At 42.7% G+C, this 16850-nt stretch overlaps 1 protein-coding gene across 2 annotated transcripts in view; it reads right to left on the reverse strand.

Annotated features, from left to right (window-relative positions):
* Positions 1-15617, reverse strand: part of ST14 (ST14 transmembrane serine protease matriptase) — a 54650-nt gene extending 39033 nt beyond the window's left edge. For both annotated transcript variants that reach the window (XR_006104789.1, XM_042476861.1), the window contains exon 1: positions 14928-15617. Coding sequence is in view for 1 of the 2 variants with exons in the window: in XM_042476861.1 (XP_042332795.1) it covers positions 14928-15038 (111 nt within the window). In the remaining variant the exon portion in view is untranslated. The remainder of the gene's footprint in view (positions 1-14927) is intronic.
* Between the last annotated feature and the right edge of the window lie 1233 nt (positions 15618-16850).

Below are 16850 nucleotides of genomic sequence, written 5' to 3' on the forward strand. Positions count from 1 at the left end.
AGGAACAACTTGCATGTGAGAAGTCTCCATCCGAGACAAAGCAGCACAGATACATTTACAACATTTAAAATTTACCTTTCTCCAGAAATAAATATATAAATGGAAGTCTCACCCACAATGCATAACTCTCCCAGTGCACTTATGCAATCAAGGGATGTGGGAGAGGCAAGAGAGGGAGTCAGGAGGGTGAGGTGTTCTGAAGCTTTGCTGTAAGAAAACCAGACTGGGCTGGACTGGACTTCTAAGTCCTCCAGTGCAATTCTGTGGTCAACATCTCCCAGATGTTGTAGGAGCTACAAATGCCTAGTGGAGTGGTCTCTCTAAGAATCAATAAGTCCTTCAGTGAAACGTTTGATTAAAGTTGACCATAGAGTTGCACTGGAGGACCTAGATATTCCTAGAAAGAACATATTGCTAAAATTGTGAATAATCAAATCCGCAAAAGTCAAAGCCACAAATGTGGAAGGAAGAGTGTATTTCTGAGGAAGGAGCTAGCAAAACCACATCTGGGTATTCCTTGCCTAAGAAAATTCTATAGAATTCATGGGGTTACTATAAATCGACAGGCAACTTGAAGGCGCATTCACATACATATGAGGGGAAGGAAGAAACTGGATTCTTGGACTTGTAATGGGAAGGGCTCCAGCTGCCTGTTTTGGTGGGGGAGTCATGATGGGGAGAAAACAAGTGGGTAACACCAACAATGTCAAAAGGGGTAACTCTGCTAAGCCATGCTTTGCTGTTGTGTGCTTCCAAGTCATTTTTGACATATGGCAACCCTAATGCAAACCTATCATAGGGTATTCTTGGCATGTTTCTTCAGAGGGGGTTTGCCATTGCCATCCTCTGAGGCTGAGAGAGTGTGACTCGCCCAGGTTACCCAGTGGGTTTTTATGTTCAAGCAGGGAGTCAAACCTGGATCTCCAGAGTCATTGTCCGCACGCAAAACACTACACCACAAGTAAAAAGAAAAAAAAAAAAGAGATGAACCCAGTGCCATATAAAGCCTGCTTCTTATCAATGACTGAGTAGGGATGGAAAATCAATGGGCTCTTTGTGCAATATATATATATAAACACACACACGAGAGATATGCTGCCTCTCTTCTTGTTGTGCCCTCTGTATGTGCTGCAGAAGACACAGCAGATGTGCTGCCTCTCTCTCCTGAATGTGCTTTTTCCACCTGGAGAGCCACAGCAAAAGAACACAATTCTTAGCATATTCGGGGGGGGAGGGGTAGCCATGTACCATATAGCCATATAAGAAAGTACAATAACATCCAAAATCGACAAAACAGTGATACCTTTATTTGACCAAAATGCATGAAATACATGATGCCTAACAAAGGGGGTTGTGACATAAGAAGGAAAGGAGACATCATGGATCTCAGAGGAAGTACCTTTTTGTATTGCTAACAGAATTGAAATGTTATCTCTTGGGGTCTGGAATGCTTTGTTCCCAGGGCCACATGGCCAGGAGGAGGAAGGACACCATCCACATCATCTCAACACAGAACAATATAACAGCAACATCTTGACAAAAGGCAGGCCTGTGACTAATATTGTCATTAAAAAAAATCCTTCTGTATGATTTTTAACACCTTTCCCTGATGAACAATCCAGTGGAGCTTTGAAACCTTGCATCAAGTATTTTGTGCATTTTGGTTGGCCCCGTAAAAATATCTCTTTGTGGATTTTGGATATTATTGTACAGTTCTTAGCAGTTGCTCTCTTTGTGCTCCTCTGAAGAGGAACAATCACGTAATGGCAAACAAACTCACCCCAGCCAAGTCCCTTTGGGATGAGCACTTGCTCTCTCTTCTGATCCATCTGGAGAGCATCTGCACATTTCTCTAGCCTAACAAAGGCAAGGTCTGGTGTTTTATACTTTAAACCTCTTTAAAATGGATGGTGGGTTGAATACAATTGCTAACTTGGGGGCACATCCCACTGGTCCCCCATGAATCCCTATAGAACTGGCTCCCCACTCCTGTTAATACCAGTCTCAATTTACATCAGATGTCCAGCAATGCAACCTCAGTGTAAACTGACACCTGTCTGTAAATGTTTCATGTTGCTCCAAGCTCGCTCAAGGTTTAAGATCCAAGAAGAAAGGCTTCCTCCTGATTCCAGCACCATCACAGGCACATTGGTGAGGACACAGGAAAGAGCCTTTGGAGTGGAGTCTCCCAAGTTGTGGAGCTCCAGCTGGCCTCTTCCTTGCTGTCTTTCCGACAACAGTAAAGATGTGAAGGCTTTCACGGCCGGCATCCATAGTTTTCTGTGGATTTTGGGGGGTTGTGTGGCCATGTTCTGGAACAATTTATTCCTGACATTCCGCCTGCAACTGTGGCTGGCATCTTCAGACTTTGGTGGCATGGAAGTGTATGGAGTATATATACCTTGTTTGGGAGGAAGTGGTTTTTTTACATGTTAATGGTGGAGTTAGTTTTTGTGTGTACTGTGTTGAATGGTGCAGCCTGGAGGTGTGATGCGAGGGGGATTTATAGCAAATTCAAACAAAAATCCACCAAGATAAGAGGGTATGGGGAGGGTATCTTTAGCCTGCCATCACATACCATCTTATCTAAGTTTACTGGCCAACCAAAAGGCACAATATACTTAGATAAGATGGTATAAGATGGCAGGCTAAAGATACCCTCCCCGTACCATCTTATCTAAGGAAAGAAACAACATAATGCAGGCATCTTACTAACATCTCTACTTTTTCTCCTGTTTGGTATCATGTACCATCTTGCCTGATGAAGAAGCCAGTGGAGCTTTAAAAGCTTGCAACTAGTATACTGTGCATTTTAGTTGGACCAACATAGGAACCTGGTAATGTTTGTTTGCTTGCCTTCAATCTTGATTTTGGTGTTTTTCAGGACTGGTAGCCAAAGCTTGTTTACTTGCAGTGTTTCTTCTTTTCAGGTGTTTGTGGATTTCAATGGCCTCCCTCTGCATTCTGACCAGGTCCTTGTTGAACTAACTCTACCATTAATGTGTAAAAGACCCCATTTCCTCCCAAACAAGGATCCCACAGGTATATATACTCCATATATTTCCATACCACCACCGTCTGAAGATGCCAGTCACAGTTGCAGGTGAAACGTTAGGAATAAATTCTCCCAGAACAGGGCCACAAAGCCCAAAAAACCTACAGAAAACAACAGGGAAAGATAAACTAAGCACCACTAAACAAGGGATGAGTGACAAATAACTAAATATCAAAAGACCAGAGGATGTATGTGAGTTTGTGATCCTTTTTAATAACAGTAATAATGCTACAGCAATTCCCACTTCAGCTGTTTCCAGGGTGCAGTGGATATGCCTAAACTGGGGCTATAATCTTGATTATAGTACATGCATATTTGTTGCATAAGATCCCAACACTAGAAAAGCCTCATTGGAATGCATGAGAAAACTGTTTTTTGCAGTGGAGCAGGAATAAACAAGATCATTCAGGCCATCTAAGCTTAGTCTAGAGGTAAGAGGGAGGTCAAAAGTACAGTTTAGCATGACAAGAAATTCTGGTTTGACCAGTATCTCCCTGCCAGCAAAGGAGAGAATTTAGGAAGCAGTCCTAATGAAGCTGTAAAGGAAGAAATCACAGGAATCAAAGCCAGTTTCAGATCCAGGATCCAATTCTGCCAACCGTTTGACACGCATCACAGACTTCTGCCTAGTGAGGGATACATGATGTCTGACTAATTCCGGCGTCACTGTTTCTATCTACAGGCAGCTCATTCCAGTGGTATTTTATTTATTGTACAACTTTCTATACCGCCCTGGTCAGCAATTCTCAGAAGAGTTTGCATAAAGGAGAAATAAGAAATCAATTATAATACGGGTAAAACAAATCAACAATCATGTTCTAAAAAGTAAACAGAGAGAGACTCCCTAACACACACACATGTATAAGTCTAGAAATTTTGGTCAAAAAAACTGACCCAAAAAACATGGGTCAACCTATCCATGGGTCAATGTACGTCCCATACTTTAACTCATATATATGTGTGTGTGTGTGTGTGTGTGTGTGTGTGTGTGTGGTCGCCTCCTCTGGGTAGAGGCAAAATGCAAGCGCTTTGTCCATCCTGGGAGCACCTAAAAAGAAGCACCAACCATCTCTCGCATGCATCCAGCCTTTAGGGTGAGTGTAAGCTTTTTGGCATCATTTTCCTCTGCTTCATCCATGTAACATCCCTTGTTACATGGCCCTAGGTATTACCCTCGACTTATCCACGGGTCATACCAAAATCCATAATTGTGGCCCCAAAACCTGCCCTCGACTTATACATGAGGTCGACTTATAGTCGAGTATATACTGTAACTCTCCAAACATTATTGGATTGCTGCTCTCTGCTCAGTCATGTAAACTCACTTGATGACTTTGGGCAACTCACACTCTCTCAGCCCTAGAGGATGGCAAGGGCAAACCCTCTCTGAAGAAGCTTGCCAAGAAAACCCTTTGGGTCACCATAGGCCAGAAACTATTTGAAGAACGCAATAACACACTCCCATCAACCATAACAAAGGAGAGGGAAGATGGGAGTTGCAGTCATGCAACATCTGAAGGAACATGTGTTCTCTATCCCTGGTGAAGGAGGATGAGCAAAATAGGTAAAAGACAGCAAGAAAAGATCATGTAGGGGGGAGAGAGGTGCAAATTCCCCAGCTGTCCAAACCTCGAGTTCAAATCTCTGCTACTATCAGACATAGTTTACCACTCAACTCTCAGCGTCAGCACCCCTCCTATCTTGCAATATCCAGAGGGCAAAGCTGATCTGCCATAAATATGGTCATTGGAGGGTTATTCTGGTTAATCTTTACCCAAGAGGTATAGACTGCACTGTGAAGTTTTAACATTTTGCTGTGGCTTTACAAGAAGGTTTACTCCAGCTGCAACCCAGAGTTGGAAAAGTTACTTTTCTGAAACTACAGATCTCAAAAAATAAATCAACCCACCATTTCAAAGACTACAAACATGGATGCTCTCCCTTTCAAAACCAGATACTTTTGCCACACAAGAGATAGACAGGAGGACTACCTAATACCCCAGAGGACAGGACCAAAATTAAAAATGACCTTAATAGATTCGAAAGCTGGGCCAAAACTAACAAAATGGATTTCAATACAGAGAAATGTAAGGTACTACACTCAGGGATTAAAAATGAAATGAACAGAAATAGGATGGGGGGAGGGCACCTGGCTTGATAACAGTACATGTAAACGTGATCTAGGAGTCTTAGTGGACCACAAGTTGAAAGTCAGTCAACAGTCTGGTGTAGCAGCTAAATAGGCCAATGCAATTCTAAGCTGCATCACTAGAAGTATAGTGTCTAGAAGGTGAAGGGAAGTAATAGTGCCACTCTATTCTGCTTTGTTCAGGCCACACATGGAATACTGTGTCCAGTTCTGGGCACCACAATTCAAAAAGGACATTGAGAAGCTGGAGTATGTCCAGAGGAGGGCAACTAAAATGGTGAAAGGTCTGGAAACCATGTCCTATAAGGAGAGACACAGGAGCTGGAGAGGTTTAGCCTGGAGAAGAGAAGGTTAAGGGGTGATATGATAGCCCTGCTTAAATATTTGAAGGGATGTCATATTGAGGAGGGAGCAAGCTTGTTTTCTGCTGCTCCAGAGAATAGGACCTGGAACAATGGATGCAAGCATTAAGAGGAACTTCCTAACAGTCAGAGTTGTTTGATCGTGGAATATGCTGCCTTCAAGTATGGTGAAGTCTCCTTCTTTGGAGGTTTTAAAGCAGAGGTTCGATGGCAATCTAACAGAGGTGTTTTAATTGCGTATTCCTGTATGACAGGGGGTTGGACTGGATGACCCTTGAGGTCTCTTCCAACTCAATGATTCTATGAATGTTAAGGGGATTTATTAAGTGATCTTCATATTATACCTCCTAGGATGGTTTAAGACATAGGCTTTGATGCACTGAAGTAGAAAAGCAGGACGAAATGTAAACACTCCTATTTTCATTCTTCAGACCGTGTGTGCCATTCGTTATGCTACCAAAACATGGCCACTGATGCATAAGAGGAGCTATCAGGAGGCTCAACACAACGTCAAGATTTGTTGAAGCACACACAAATTTGTTGAAGCGGAGTAACCTGGGGTTCTTTCATACTCCACAAATATAGCGCTATGATTCCATGTTAACTTCCACGGATCCATCCTATGAAATGCTACAATTTGCAGTTTAGGTAGTATGTTTCTCTGCCAGACAGCTCTTATGCCTCTCCAAAGGACAAATCCCACTAAGAAACTGCCATGGTATTTATGGTAGAATCATAGTCCTATATTTGTTGAGCATGAATGGGCCCTGACCAGGAATCTTCCACACCGAACATTATGTTGCCTGTTCCAGTTGTGGCATTATGTACCTCAATTATGAAGGGCTACAAGGCCACCTTGCCTTGTTTATTGGCCACCTGCTGCAAATAGACCTTTGCTTTTTATTTTCCAAACTATGCATCCAGGGACTTCAAAAGTAATCATTCACTGCAGATGAAATCTAGAAAGCAGAGAAGTAAAATAAACTCTCTATTTACATTTTGGGTGTGCGTTTTACAGAGAGGAACTAAGCACAGACCACTCTCCTGCCTTCACTCTCTGGAAAAGGCCAGTTAAGGAACAAAATATCAGCGGTTGGGGATCCCATCCCTCCACTGGAAAGTCATCTCCCAATTTGGGGAGTGTATACAAGGTCAAAGGACTTCGTAGTAAAGCAATTCCCATTGGGAGAATCTAATGTGGACTGTTCCATGTGGTTAAAAGACTGAGCTGTCTTCTACAAAGTCTTTGGTTAAGAGCCTCCTTGCTTATGCCACCATCAAAAAACCCTGACTCTCCGACATTTCTCAGATGAAAACCAGGACACTTGTGGCAAAGAAACATCAGAGTGTGGCCAAGATAACAAAAGGTATTAATCAGGAACAACACACAAGTTTGGAAAGCCTGCAGCAGTTTGCTTTTCTCTGTCTCTACTGGGAAGCCCTACTCCCCTTACTTTCCAGCTGAGTTAATAAATGTACAAACTGCTTTTGGACTTTGAACTCAGTCTGAAGCAACTGAAATAAAGTGAGGATGAAGGGAAAGTGAGTGGAGGAGGAAAAAAGCTAAGGCATTTAAGAAGCAGCTGAAAAAGTGTGACAACAGAGGATTAATTGGGACTGTCCCTGCTGATTCGGGACAGTTTAAGGGTATGGAAAACCCCCACGTTTTGCAGACTCAGGCTGCATTTGCACTGCAGAAATAATCCAGTTTGAAACCACTTTAACTGCCATGGCTCAATGTTATGGAATTCTGGGATATGTAGTTTTGTGAGACATTTAGCCTTCTCTGTCAAATCTCCTTCCTAGCTTTAGCAAACACTTACGCTGAATTGTTCACCATCACATTACACAGAACATGTTGCTCAGAAGAACACGTTCTTGTTTCGTACAAATGTTATCAGCTGATCTGCCAACAGCATTTTGTGCTGTGCTCTCTGTTGCCATGACTGAAACAAGGCAAGCAGAAGTGAATTAATACCAGGCTGAAGATGAAAGCCAAGTCTGGGATGAAACATGAAACAAGGCAGGGAGGCAAAGGGGTTGTGGCACTCAGAACTCTGAGGCTCTTTCTATGAGCTGTGTTTCTATGTGCGCTTATGTTGAAGTCAAGCCTGTTGCAGCAAAGTGGGATTTACTTCTGAGTAAGCAATGCATAGGTTTGGACTGCACAGCAGGTAAAGTTAGCCATCAAGGCAAGTTTGTTTCCAGTTGTGCAACTCGCATCGATCTTCCAGAAGATGGTGTCATGTCCCAGAATGTGGAAAGTTCCTTTTTTAAACATTATTCATTCCCACTATTCATTATATTGTTCAAAAGGTAATTACCTGTTGTTGCTTAGTTACAGCATTAACAGGCAATTTGTATTGTTTCCTGTACTCATTTTTTAAAATTATTATTTCACATTATGTCCCGGGAAGATTTTAACAGGGATAAGATAATGGCTTAAAGTTTGGAAAATCCCTTTCAAATTGAAGTCATTCACGTCTGGCATCCATAGTTGGCCTCATAGCCTGGAAAACCCACAAAAAACCCTTTCAAATTGCCCATATCTTCCAAAATTTCATAGATGAAAGCAGTGGCATCAATAGGGTTGGTACAGTAAGTAATTCATGGTGTCACCCCCTCCAATGACCTCCTCCTATACCAAACCATGCAAAATACTTAGTAACGTTTTTGTTTTGTACTCACATTACTTGTATCATAATTTCCATATATGATCGAATACAATGGTAATACTTGTGACATAAACTTGCAAAATTAAAATTATACTTTTAAACTAAAAAATCATATACAGAACCTAAATGTATTTATATATGAAAGTTATATATAGGTGCGGTACAGACAGCGCTATAGCACCGTGCCCGTGCCCTGCTAGGGTTACAGGACCGTGCAGCAACCCTAACCCTAGCACATACTGGTGGCGGCATAATGGCGGCACCCCATGTACACGGGCGCCGGCATTATGACGTAATGGACACATAGTGTCCGCACATCGTGTCGTGCCTGTTACATCACGAGTGTGCCATCGGCGCACTTGGATGTAACTGGCGCTGCAGAAAAAGAACCCGCTTTTTGCAGGTTCTTTTTCCTGCGGAGGGAAGCCGCGCAGTTTGGTGGCCGCAGCTTCCCTCCGCAGGAAAAATCGCTGGTGCTGCTCCGGTCAAAACCCCAGCTATGCACCTGGCCATAGATAGATAGATAGTCTCATGTAGTTAAAGTGAAAATTTGGTAAACGAAAATTTTAAAAGAATTAAAAAAAATTAAATTGTTTTTAAAAAATAAAATTAAATTAATTCAAACATTTTTAATAATTTTTATTTAAAATGGGGGCCTCTCCTTTCTCCTCCCATTTACCCTCACCTCACACTCACCATCTCTTCAGCATTTTAAAGGGACACAGGAGAGAGCCACAACCCATTTCCGCAAACAAAAGCAGATGTCCAAGGGGATGTGGTGTCATCCTCTGTTAGGGTGTCACCTGTCGCAGTCCACATACCCAGCATCCCCTTAGTGGGGCTACTGGACGAAAGCTGATACACGTGTGGCTGAACAACACTGGAATGTGTTCGAGATGGCAAAAATTATTAATGTTTTAATAATTGGAGAACACACACCAGGGCTGCGTCCACACTGCGGAAATAATCCAGTTTGACACCACTTTAACTGCCATGAATCAATGCTGTGGAATTCTGGGATTTGTAGTTTCTTTCTCTAGACACTACACTCCTATTGATGCAACCTAGAATTACCATATTGGCCTTTTAAGCTGCTCCATCACCCTGTTGATCCATGTTTAGCTTGGGGTCTACTAAGTCTCCTTTTGCATGTACTGTCAAAACCACCCATCCTATATTTGTGCATTTCGTTTTTCCCGCCTAAGTGCAGTATATCTTGCCTTTGTCCCTGCTGAAAGTTGCTTTGTAAGTTCTGACTCAGCTCTCTAATCGGTTAAAGTCATTTTGAATTCTGATCCTATCCTCTAGGGTATTAGCTATTAAAATAAGATGCCCACTGTACATATTCTGTATCCACAGATTCAACCATCCATGGATTTAAAATATTAAAAAGGAATGTATATAAATACCAGAAGCAAAGCTTGTTATTTTCCTCAGTTTATATAAGGGAGACCACTTTACTATGCCATTGTATTTAATGGGACTTGAGCATCCATGGGTTTTGGTACCCACAGGAGGGTCCTGGAACCACACTCAATGGATACCAAGGGCCCATTGTATATGCACAATTGTATTTTTATGTTGTTCATGTTTCTATTATCGTGGTAAGCTACCTTTTGAGAGCAGGGTGTCCTGAAATGCAGGGGTTTTTTAAATTAAAAAAAACTTTAAAATATTTTATTAGTTTTATTGGAGCAAAATAGTGTTTTTGAGAAACAGCTGCTTCTTTAACAGTGCAGCCAGCTGTTACAGTCATCCAAAAATGTTTGGTAAGAAGAGAACACTTTCTGTATATCTGTGCAATGTGTGGGAGGGGTGCCTTGAGAAATGTGAGTCTTACAGAGGAAAGGGCAGAAGGAAGCTGAAATGTCAGGATTGTGCAAACCATCCATCTGCTACCATTTACTGGGTCCTTGTCATCCCAGGAGGAAACATAGAGACACTGGTTACTATGACAAAACGGCATTTTCCTGTTTGTGGAATAAATACTAGACAAAACAATTGATTTCTCACATCAGGAATGCAGACACATGGGAGATCTGGGCTACCATTATACTGGACCATGATAGTTGGGGGCTGTGATATACTCTCAGCAGTGGGTCTATGATGATGGAGGAGGGCACTGTGGATGCTCTTGCACCACAGACCTGTTCAAGATGCGATGCGTTGACAGCATTTGGGGTAACAACCCCAAAAAGGGGAAGGTGGTCCCCCTAAAAGATGCAGAGTGGCCAATCCCCTCTCACTCAGTGGGTTTCCATGGCCAAGCAGAAAATCAAACCCTAATCTCCACCATCACAGTCCAATGTTCAAACCACTACATCATTTTGGCTCTCGTTTCCGTTACCTGTTTCAAAATGCCCATCTCTGCAAAGTTCATGATTCTGTTTGCAATATTCATTTTAAAAGGGAGCCCGACGGAAGTCAAAAGAGTGGCGCACTGACACCGATCTTGCATCTGTGTCTGTGAACTCCCAGGCTGAACGTCTCAAAATACTCCTAACATAGTACAGTGACCCCTTAGTATCCATTAAACTGAAGTTTAAATTAAGTTTCTTTCTTGCAGGTTGTTTCCTGTTCAGAATGGCTAGCAAGTACAGTGGGCTCCTTGGTATCTGCTGGGGTTCGGTTCCAGATTATCCCTGTGGATTCCTAAATTTGTAGATGCTCAAGTCCCATTATATACAGCAGGGCAGTAAAGTGGTGTCCTTTACACAAAAAGGGCAAAATCAAATATTTTCAAGCCATCGACGGTTGAATCCATGGATAAGGAATCCATGGATACAGAAGACCAAATATACTAATACTTTAGATCCGTCATGTTACCACTCTAAACAGCTTCAAGAAAGCTGTTAAGACGGATCCCTTCCAGCAGACCTTTCCACTAAAATATGGAAATTTAGCTATGTCCCGCTATGACCATTGTCCACTGTCTATTGTTGTTTATTGTTATTATAATGATAGTTTTTAAACATATTTTTAACATGTTTTAATTCTTAACTGTTTAATTGTATTTTAAGGCGGGATGGGATCGAATTACAGTGGACCCTTGTTATACGCTGGGGTTTGGTTCCAAGATCCCCTGCGAACAACAAAATCTGTGGATGCTCAAGTCCCATTAGATATAATGACATAGCAAAATGGTGCCCCTTATTAAAAAATGGAAAATCAAGGTTTGATATTTGACATTTATACTTTTTTTGAACATTTTCAAACCGCGGATGCTGTGGATGCATCTTCTTGCTCTGAAGATGCCAAAGCCACATATGCCGGCAAAACATCAGGAAGAATCTCTTCTAGAACATGGCCACTATGGATGCCGGCCATGAAAGCCTTCGACTTCATAATTTTCACTGCGACTGATAACAAGGAAGATCTAGTACGCTCCTCTTTCATTCTCCCATCAGCTTCTCACCTGTCCTTTTAAGAACACTGCTGTTGTTAAGTTCAAGCATTTTAATTAAAAAAATTTAACAATTAAAGCAGCTCTCACGATGGAAAACCCACACTCTTCCGCTTAATATGGAGGCCTCCGCTGACCTCACCCACCAACAAACAAATAGCCGGCTTCTGCCCAGGTTCACCAGCTGAACCGGAAAGTCTACTTTATGTAAGAGCAACCAGGACGCTGAAGTTAACAAGAGAAGGCTGGTTAACCCTTTTCTCTGCAGCCAAAAAGTAACACAATGGGAAGAAAACCCAAAGGTTGCATCCGTACTAGCTAAGCTTTGAAGGTGCCATAGAAATCATCGAGCAAAATGATAATAAATAAGTAGAAACACGGTCTGCTTATATGCGCCACAGAAATGGCACCTTTATCTGATGCTGAGTATAAAGATGCTGATAACAAGCTTCGCCTTCAAAATAAGCAGCATATTTTTTTTGTAAAGCCCATCTCTTTATTTTAGACCAAGTGTAGAATTGACATAGTTTGACAACACTTTGACAGCCATGGCTCCATCCTACATAAGCCTGGGATTTTTAGTTTTGTGAGATAGCAGTACACTCTGGCAGAGAAGGCTAAAGACCTGTAAAATTACAAATCCCTGGATTCCAGAGGATGGAGCAACAGTATTTATAGTGGTGTCGAACTGTATTATTTCTACAGCGTAGATGCATCCTAAGGCATTTTACCACCCCACCTGGCACAATTCAAGAGCAGCATCCATGTACAGCCTAAAACATAGGCGGACAAAGGACAGCCTTGGGGCTTTAGCATAACCTCAAAGTCTGGTCTATGGTCCTGATCTCCTCCAGGCCCTTGAAACTGTCATTTACTTGGCCCAAATGGAGGACTTGCTGCTTCAAGGAGCCTCCAAAAGAGACAATCCATCTTTTCATGAGGTTGTGGCCCCACAGCACTGTTTAACATATAAAATAAGCCCCCCACTTCCCAAAGCCAGAATTTAAGTGAACTTCTGGTCAATTTCTTTTGCTTTTCAGTATTATGGTATCCTAACCTCAAAGGGCGCTGAGGCAGAAAGTGACCATCCAGACCATCCCAGCTGCCCATCCTGGCTTAACAATAGATCCCAGCCCAAGAGTTAAACCTTGCCTCTCAAGAGCCTCTGTGAAATCACAGACAATTTTATTAACTTTCTATATGGTTTTTTTGTGGGTTTGGGGGGCTCTGTGGCCATGTTCTAGAAGAGTTTATTCCTGATGTTTTACCAGCATCTGTGGCTGGCATCTTCAGAGAATGCATTCTCTGGCTGGATGGATGAGATAGTAGAAGGGTTTGATGCTTCTTTTAGGTGCTCCGAGAAGAGATTAAGCTCTCACCTTTCACCAAGGCATGGTTCCTTTTTTTTTAATATATAAGAGTTAAAGGACAGTACTTACATTGAACCGTGGATAAGTCGACCCAGGTTTTTGGATCAATATTCTGACTAAAATTTCTAGACCTATACATGAGTATATACAGTATGTAACTAGTGGGACGGCCAGCATGATGGAGTGGTTTGAGTGTTGGAGTAGAATCATAGAATCATAGAGTTGGAAGAGACCGCAAGGGCCATCCAGTCCAACCCTATTTTGCCATGCAGGAAATCCAAATCCAGGAGACCAGAGTGAGAGCCACTGCTCAGCTCTGGATCGCATTGGTTGGCCCTGGGTTAATGTTAGAGGAAGGCAGTGGTAAACCTCCTCCGAATCCATCTAGTGAAGAAAATCCTATGATGTAGTTGCCCTAAGTTGGGTCAACTTAAAACACAAAGCCACAAAAACGGATAACCTGCCCCATCCCAAGGGCTCAGGACAAACATTACGTTGGTTTTCCTACCCTCTCTCTGGGCACGAATAACAAACCCAAAATTGCTTGTATAAGCACAAACAGTGTGTTCAGACACTTCTGGAAGGAGATGCCACAAGCTCAGCCTTTGGTTAATCTCCATTCAAAACCACCGAACAACAACTACGTCTTTCACCATTCTGATTCGGCACACAAACCAAAATGGTTTTATTAACAGACAATTCCTAGGCAACCCTAAAGGACAGAATGGAGCAAATAGGCAAGAACTGGGCAGGCCGCTGCTACACTGCAGAATTAATGCAGTTTGGCACCGCTTTAACTGCCACATTTATATTTAAAAGCCACATTTCTACCTTCTGCCTCTTTGGTTGTTTCCCCACTTAGGTTCAAAACACACTGCAGAAATAATCCAGTTTGAGACCGCTTTAATGGAAACCCATTGGGGGACCTTGGGCAAGTCACACTCTCTCAGCCTCAGAGGATGTCAAGGGCAAACCCCCTCTGAACAAATCTTGCCAAGAAAACCCCATTTTCACCACCTTAGGGTTGCCATAAAATACCTTGAAGGTACACAACAACAAAGTAGTTAGGGAAACAGTTCCCACAACAAGGAATCCAACAAAGGTGGAAAGACAACTCAACATCTTATTAAAGACATCCAGGGGTAGCCATGCTGACCATCTAACCAAGTACAGGAGCACTCCAAATCCACAAAACAGTGATGCCTTTATCAGACCAACCAAAACGCACAAAATACACGCTGCAACTTTTCGACGTTATACTATTTTGTGTAACATATATTTTGTGTAACATGCCTTTTGTGTATTTTGGTGGGCCCTATAGGATGCAGCAAAGTGCAATGACACCCCAAATCCACAAAACAGTGCTGCCTTTTATCAGGCCAACCAAAACACACAAAATACACGTTGCAAGTTTTCGATGCAGAGTTGTATTTTGCGTAACATATATCTTGGGTCATATACATTTTGCGTAACATGTCTTTAGTGCATTTTTGGCTGGCCCTATAGGATGCTGGGAAGTGGAATGACACCCCAAATCCACCAGAAAGTGATGTTTAATTTTGTTATCATTACTTTGTGTGGATTTGGGGTGTTATGGCACTTGGCCACATCCAACTGTGAGCCTAGAGTAGACCTGCTGGATTCACAAGGTTTACCTGTGTGTTGACTCACCTTTCAGCCACTGGTTCAAACCCATTGGGAAAGTCACACTCTCTCAGCCTAAGAAAACTTTATGATAGGATCTCCATAAGTCAGACACTATTTGAAGGCACACAACAACAACAACAACAACAACAACAACAACTTAAAATGGAGACTATCCATTGTGACCTACCTTCCTTTCCTATGGAAATCTTCACAACTTTGTAACAAATTAAAGCTAAAAATCCCAGTTTGAGGGATGAAATCCTTACCTGAGTCTTACTGCTGTATTTCAGTCCTGGGTTCAAATCCTGCCTTTGGGCTCCTGGAGGTGGGTGATAAATATTCATTTTCCTTTCGTTGGCAAGTCTGTAATCCTTCATGGCAAAAGGGGACTTTTTCTGGCTTTGTCTTCTCCTTTTTGAAGTTTTCTCCTTTTCTTTTAAAAAGAAAAAGGCTTCCCAAAGTTCCTCAAAACTCCCACACCCCAAAATTCAATATAAATGAGTTTCTTAAAACAAAACAAAACCCAACTTTGTTGGATCCAGACTCTCCTTTGGACTGAAATGGAGGATATATATATTACATAAATTCAACCAGAAGCCATGATGAGTTTTGGGCAACTGAACTGAAAAGGCTTTGGAGAAAGAAGCGTCACTTTTAAAAATGATTATTATTATTTATTTTCGAAAAGGAATTAAAAATAAAGGAAAAATGCAGAGACTGGAGTCTTTCCAGAGCTGTGGTTCCTCCTCCAAAATGAGTCTTTTCTGAGGGTATTCTCTTCCTCTTGTGTGAGTTGCCTTCCCTTTTCTCCTCCTCCTCCTCCTCTTTTCCTTTTTCCTTCCTCCTTTCTTTCTCTCTTTCTTTCCTTCAGAGGCAGGTGACTCGGAGTTTCAAGGGAGGAGCCGCCAGTTGCTCTCTCTCTCTCGGTTTCTCTCACAAGAGATCCTCCCTCCTTTTCTCCGTCCCTCCTTCCACCTTTATTTACCTCCTCCAATCCCTCCCTTCTTCCGGAAAGTATGAAACAAATGGCAGTACTTGCCCATAGGGATTGCATTGGGGCATACTGGCCATAGGATACATTGGAGAATGCTTGCCCATAGGGATACTTTGGGGAACTTGGTCATAGGGATACATTGGGAATACGGCCCATAGGAGGATGCTTGGGGATACTTGGCCATAGGAATAACACTGGGGACTACTGGCCCATAGGATACATTGGGAATACTGGCCCATAGGTGATACATTGGGGAATACTGGCCCATAGGGAATACATTGGGACTACTGGCCCTAGGGATACATTGGGGATACTTGGCCATAGTGGATACATGGGGTACTGGCCATAGGGATACACTGGGGACTACTGGCCTATAGGGACACTGGGGACACTGGCCATAGGGATACATTGGGAAATACTGGCCCATAGGGATTGCATTGGGGAATACTGGCCCATAGGATACATTGGAGAATGCTTGCCCATAGGGATACTTTGGGGATAACTCTGGTCATGAGGGATACTTTGGGAATACTGGCCCATAGATACATTGGGAATACTGGCCCATAGGGATACATTGGGGATACTTGGCCATAGGGATACACTGGGGACTACTGGCCCATAGGGATACATTGGGAATACTGGCCCATAGGGATAAATTGGAGAATGCTTGCCCATAGGGATACATGGGATACTTGGCCATAGGGATACACTGGGGACTACTGGCCTATAGGGATACACTGGGGACTACTGGCCCATAGGGATACATTGGGAATACTGGCCCATAGGGATGCATTGGGGAATACTGGCCGATAGGGATACATTGGGACTGCTGGCCCATAGGGATACATTGAGACTACTGGCCCATAGGGATGCATTGGGACTACTGGCCCATAGGGATACATTGGGAATACTGGCCCATAGGGATACATTGGGAATACTGGCCCATAAGGATACATTGGGGAATACTGGCCCATGGGGATACATTAGGAATACTGGCCCATGGGGATACATTGGGACTACTGGCCCATAGGGATACATTGGGAAATACTGGTCCATAGAGATGCTTTGGGGAATACTGGCCCATAGGGATACATTGGGGAATACTGGTTCATAGGAATATATTGGGAATGCTTGCCCATAGGGATACATTGGGGAATACTGGCCCATAGGGATGCATTGGGAATGCTTGCCCATA

Source organism: Sceloporus undulatus, chromosome 6 (genome assembly GCF_019175285.1).
Source record: "Sceloporus undulatus isolate JIND9_A2432 ecotype Alabama chromosome 6, SceUnd_v1.1, whole genome shotgun sequence".
Lineage (NCBI taxonomy): Eukaryota > Metazoa > Chordata > Lepidosauria > Squamata > Phrynosomatidae > Sceloporus > Sceloporus undulatus.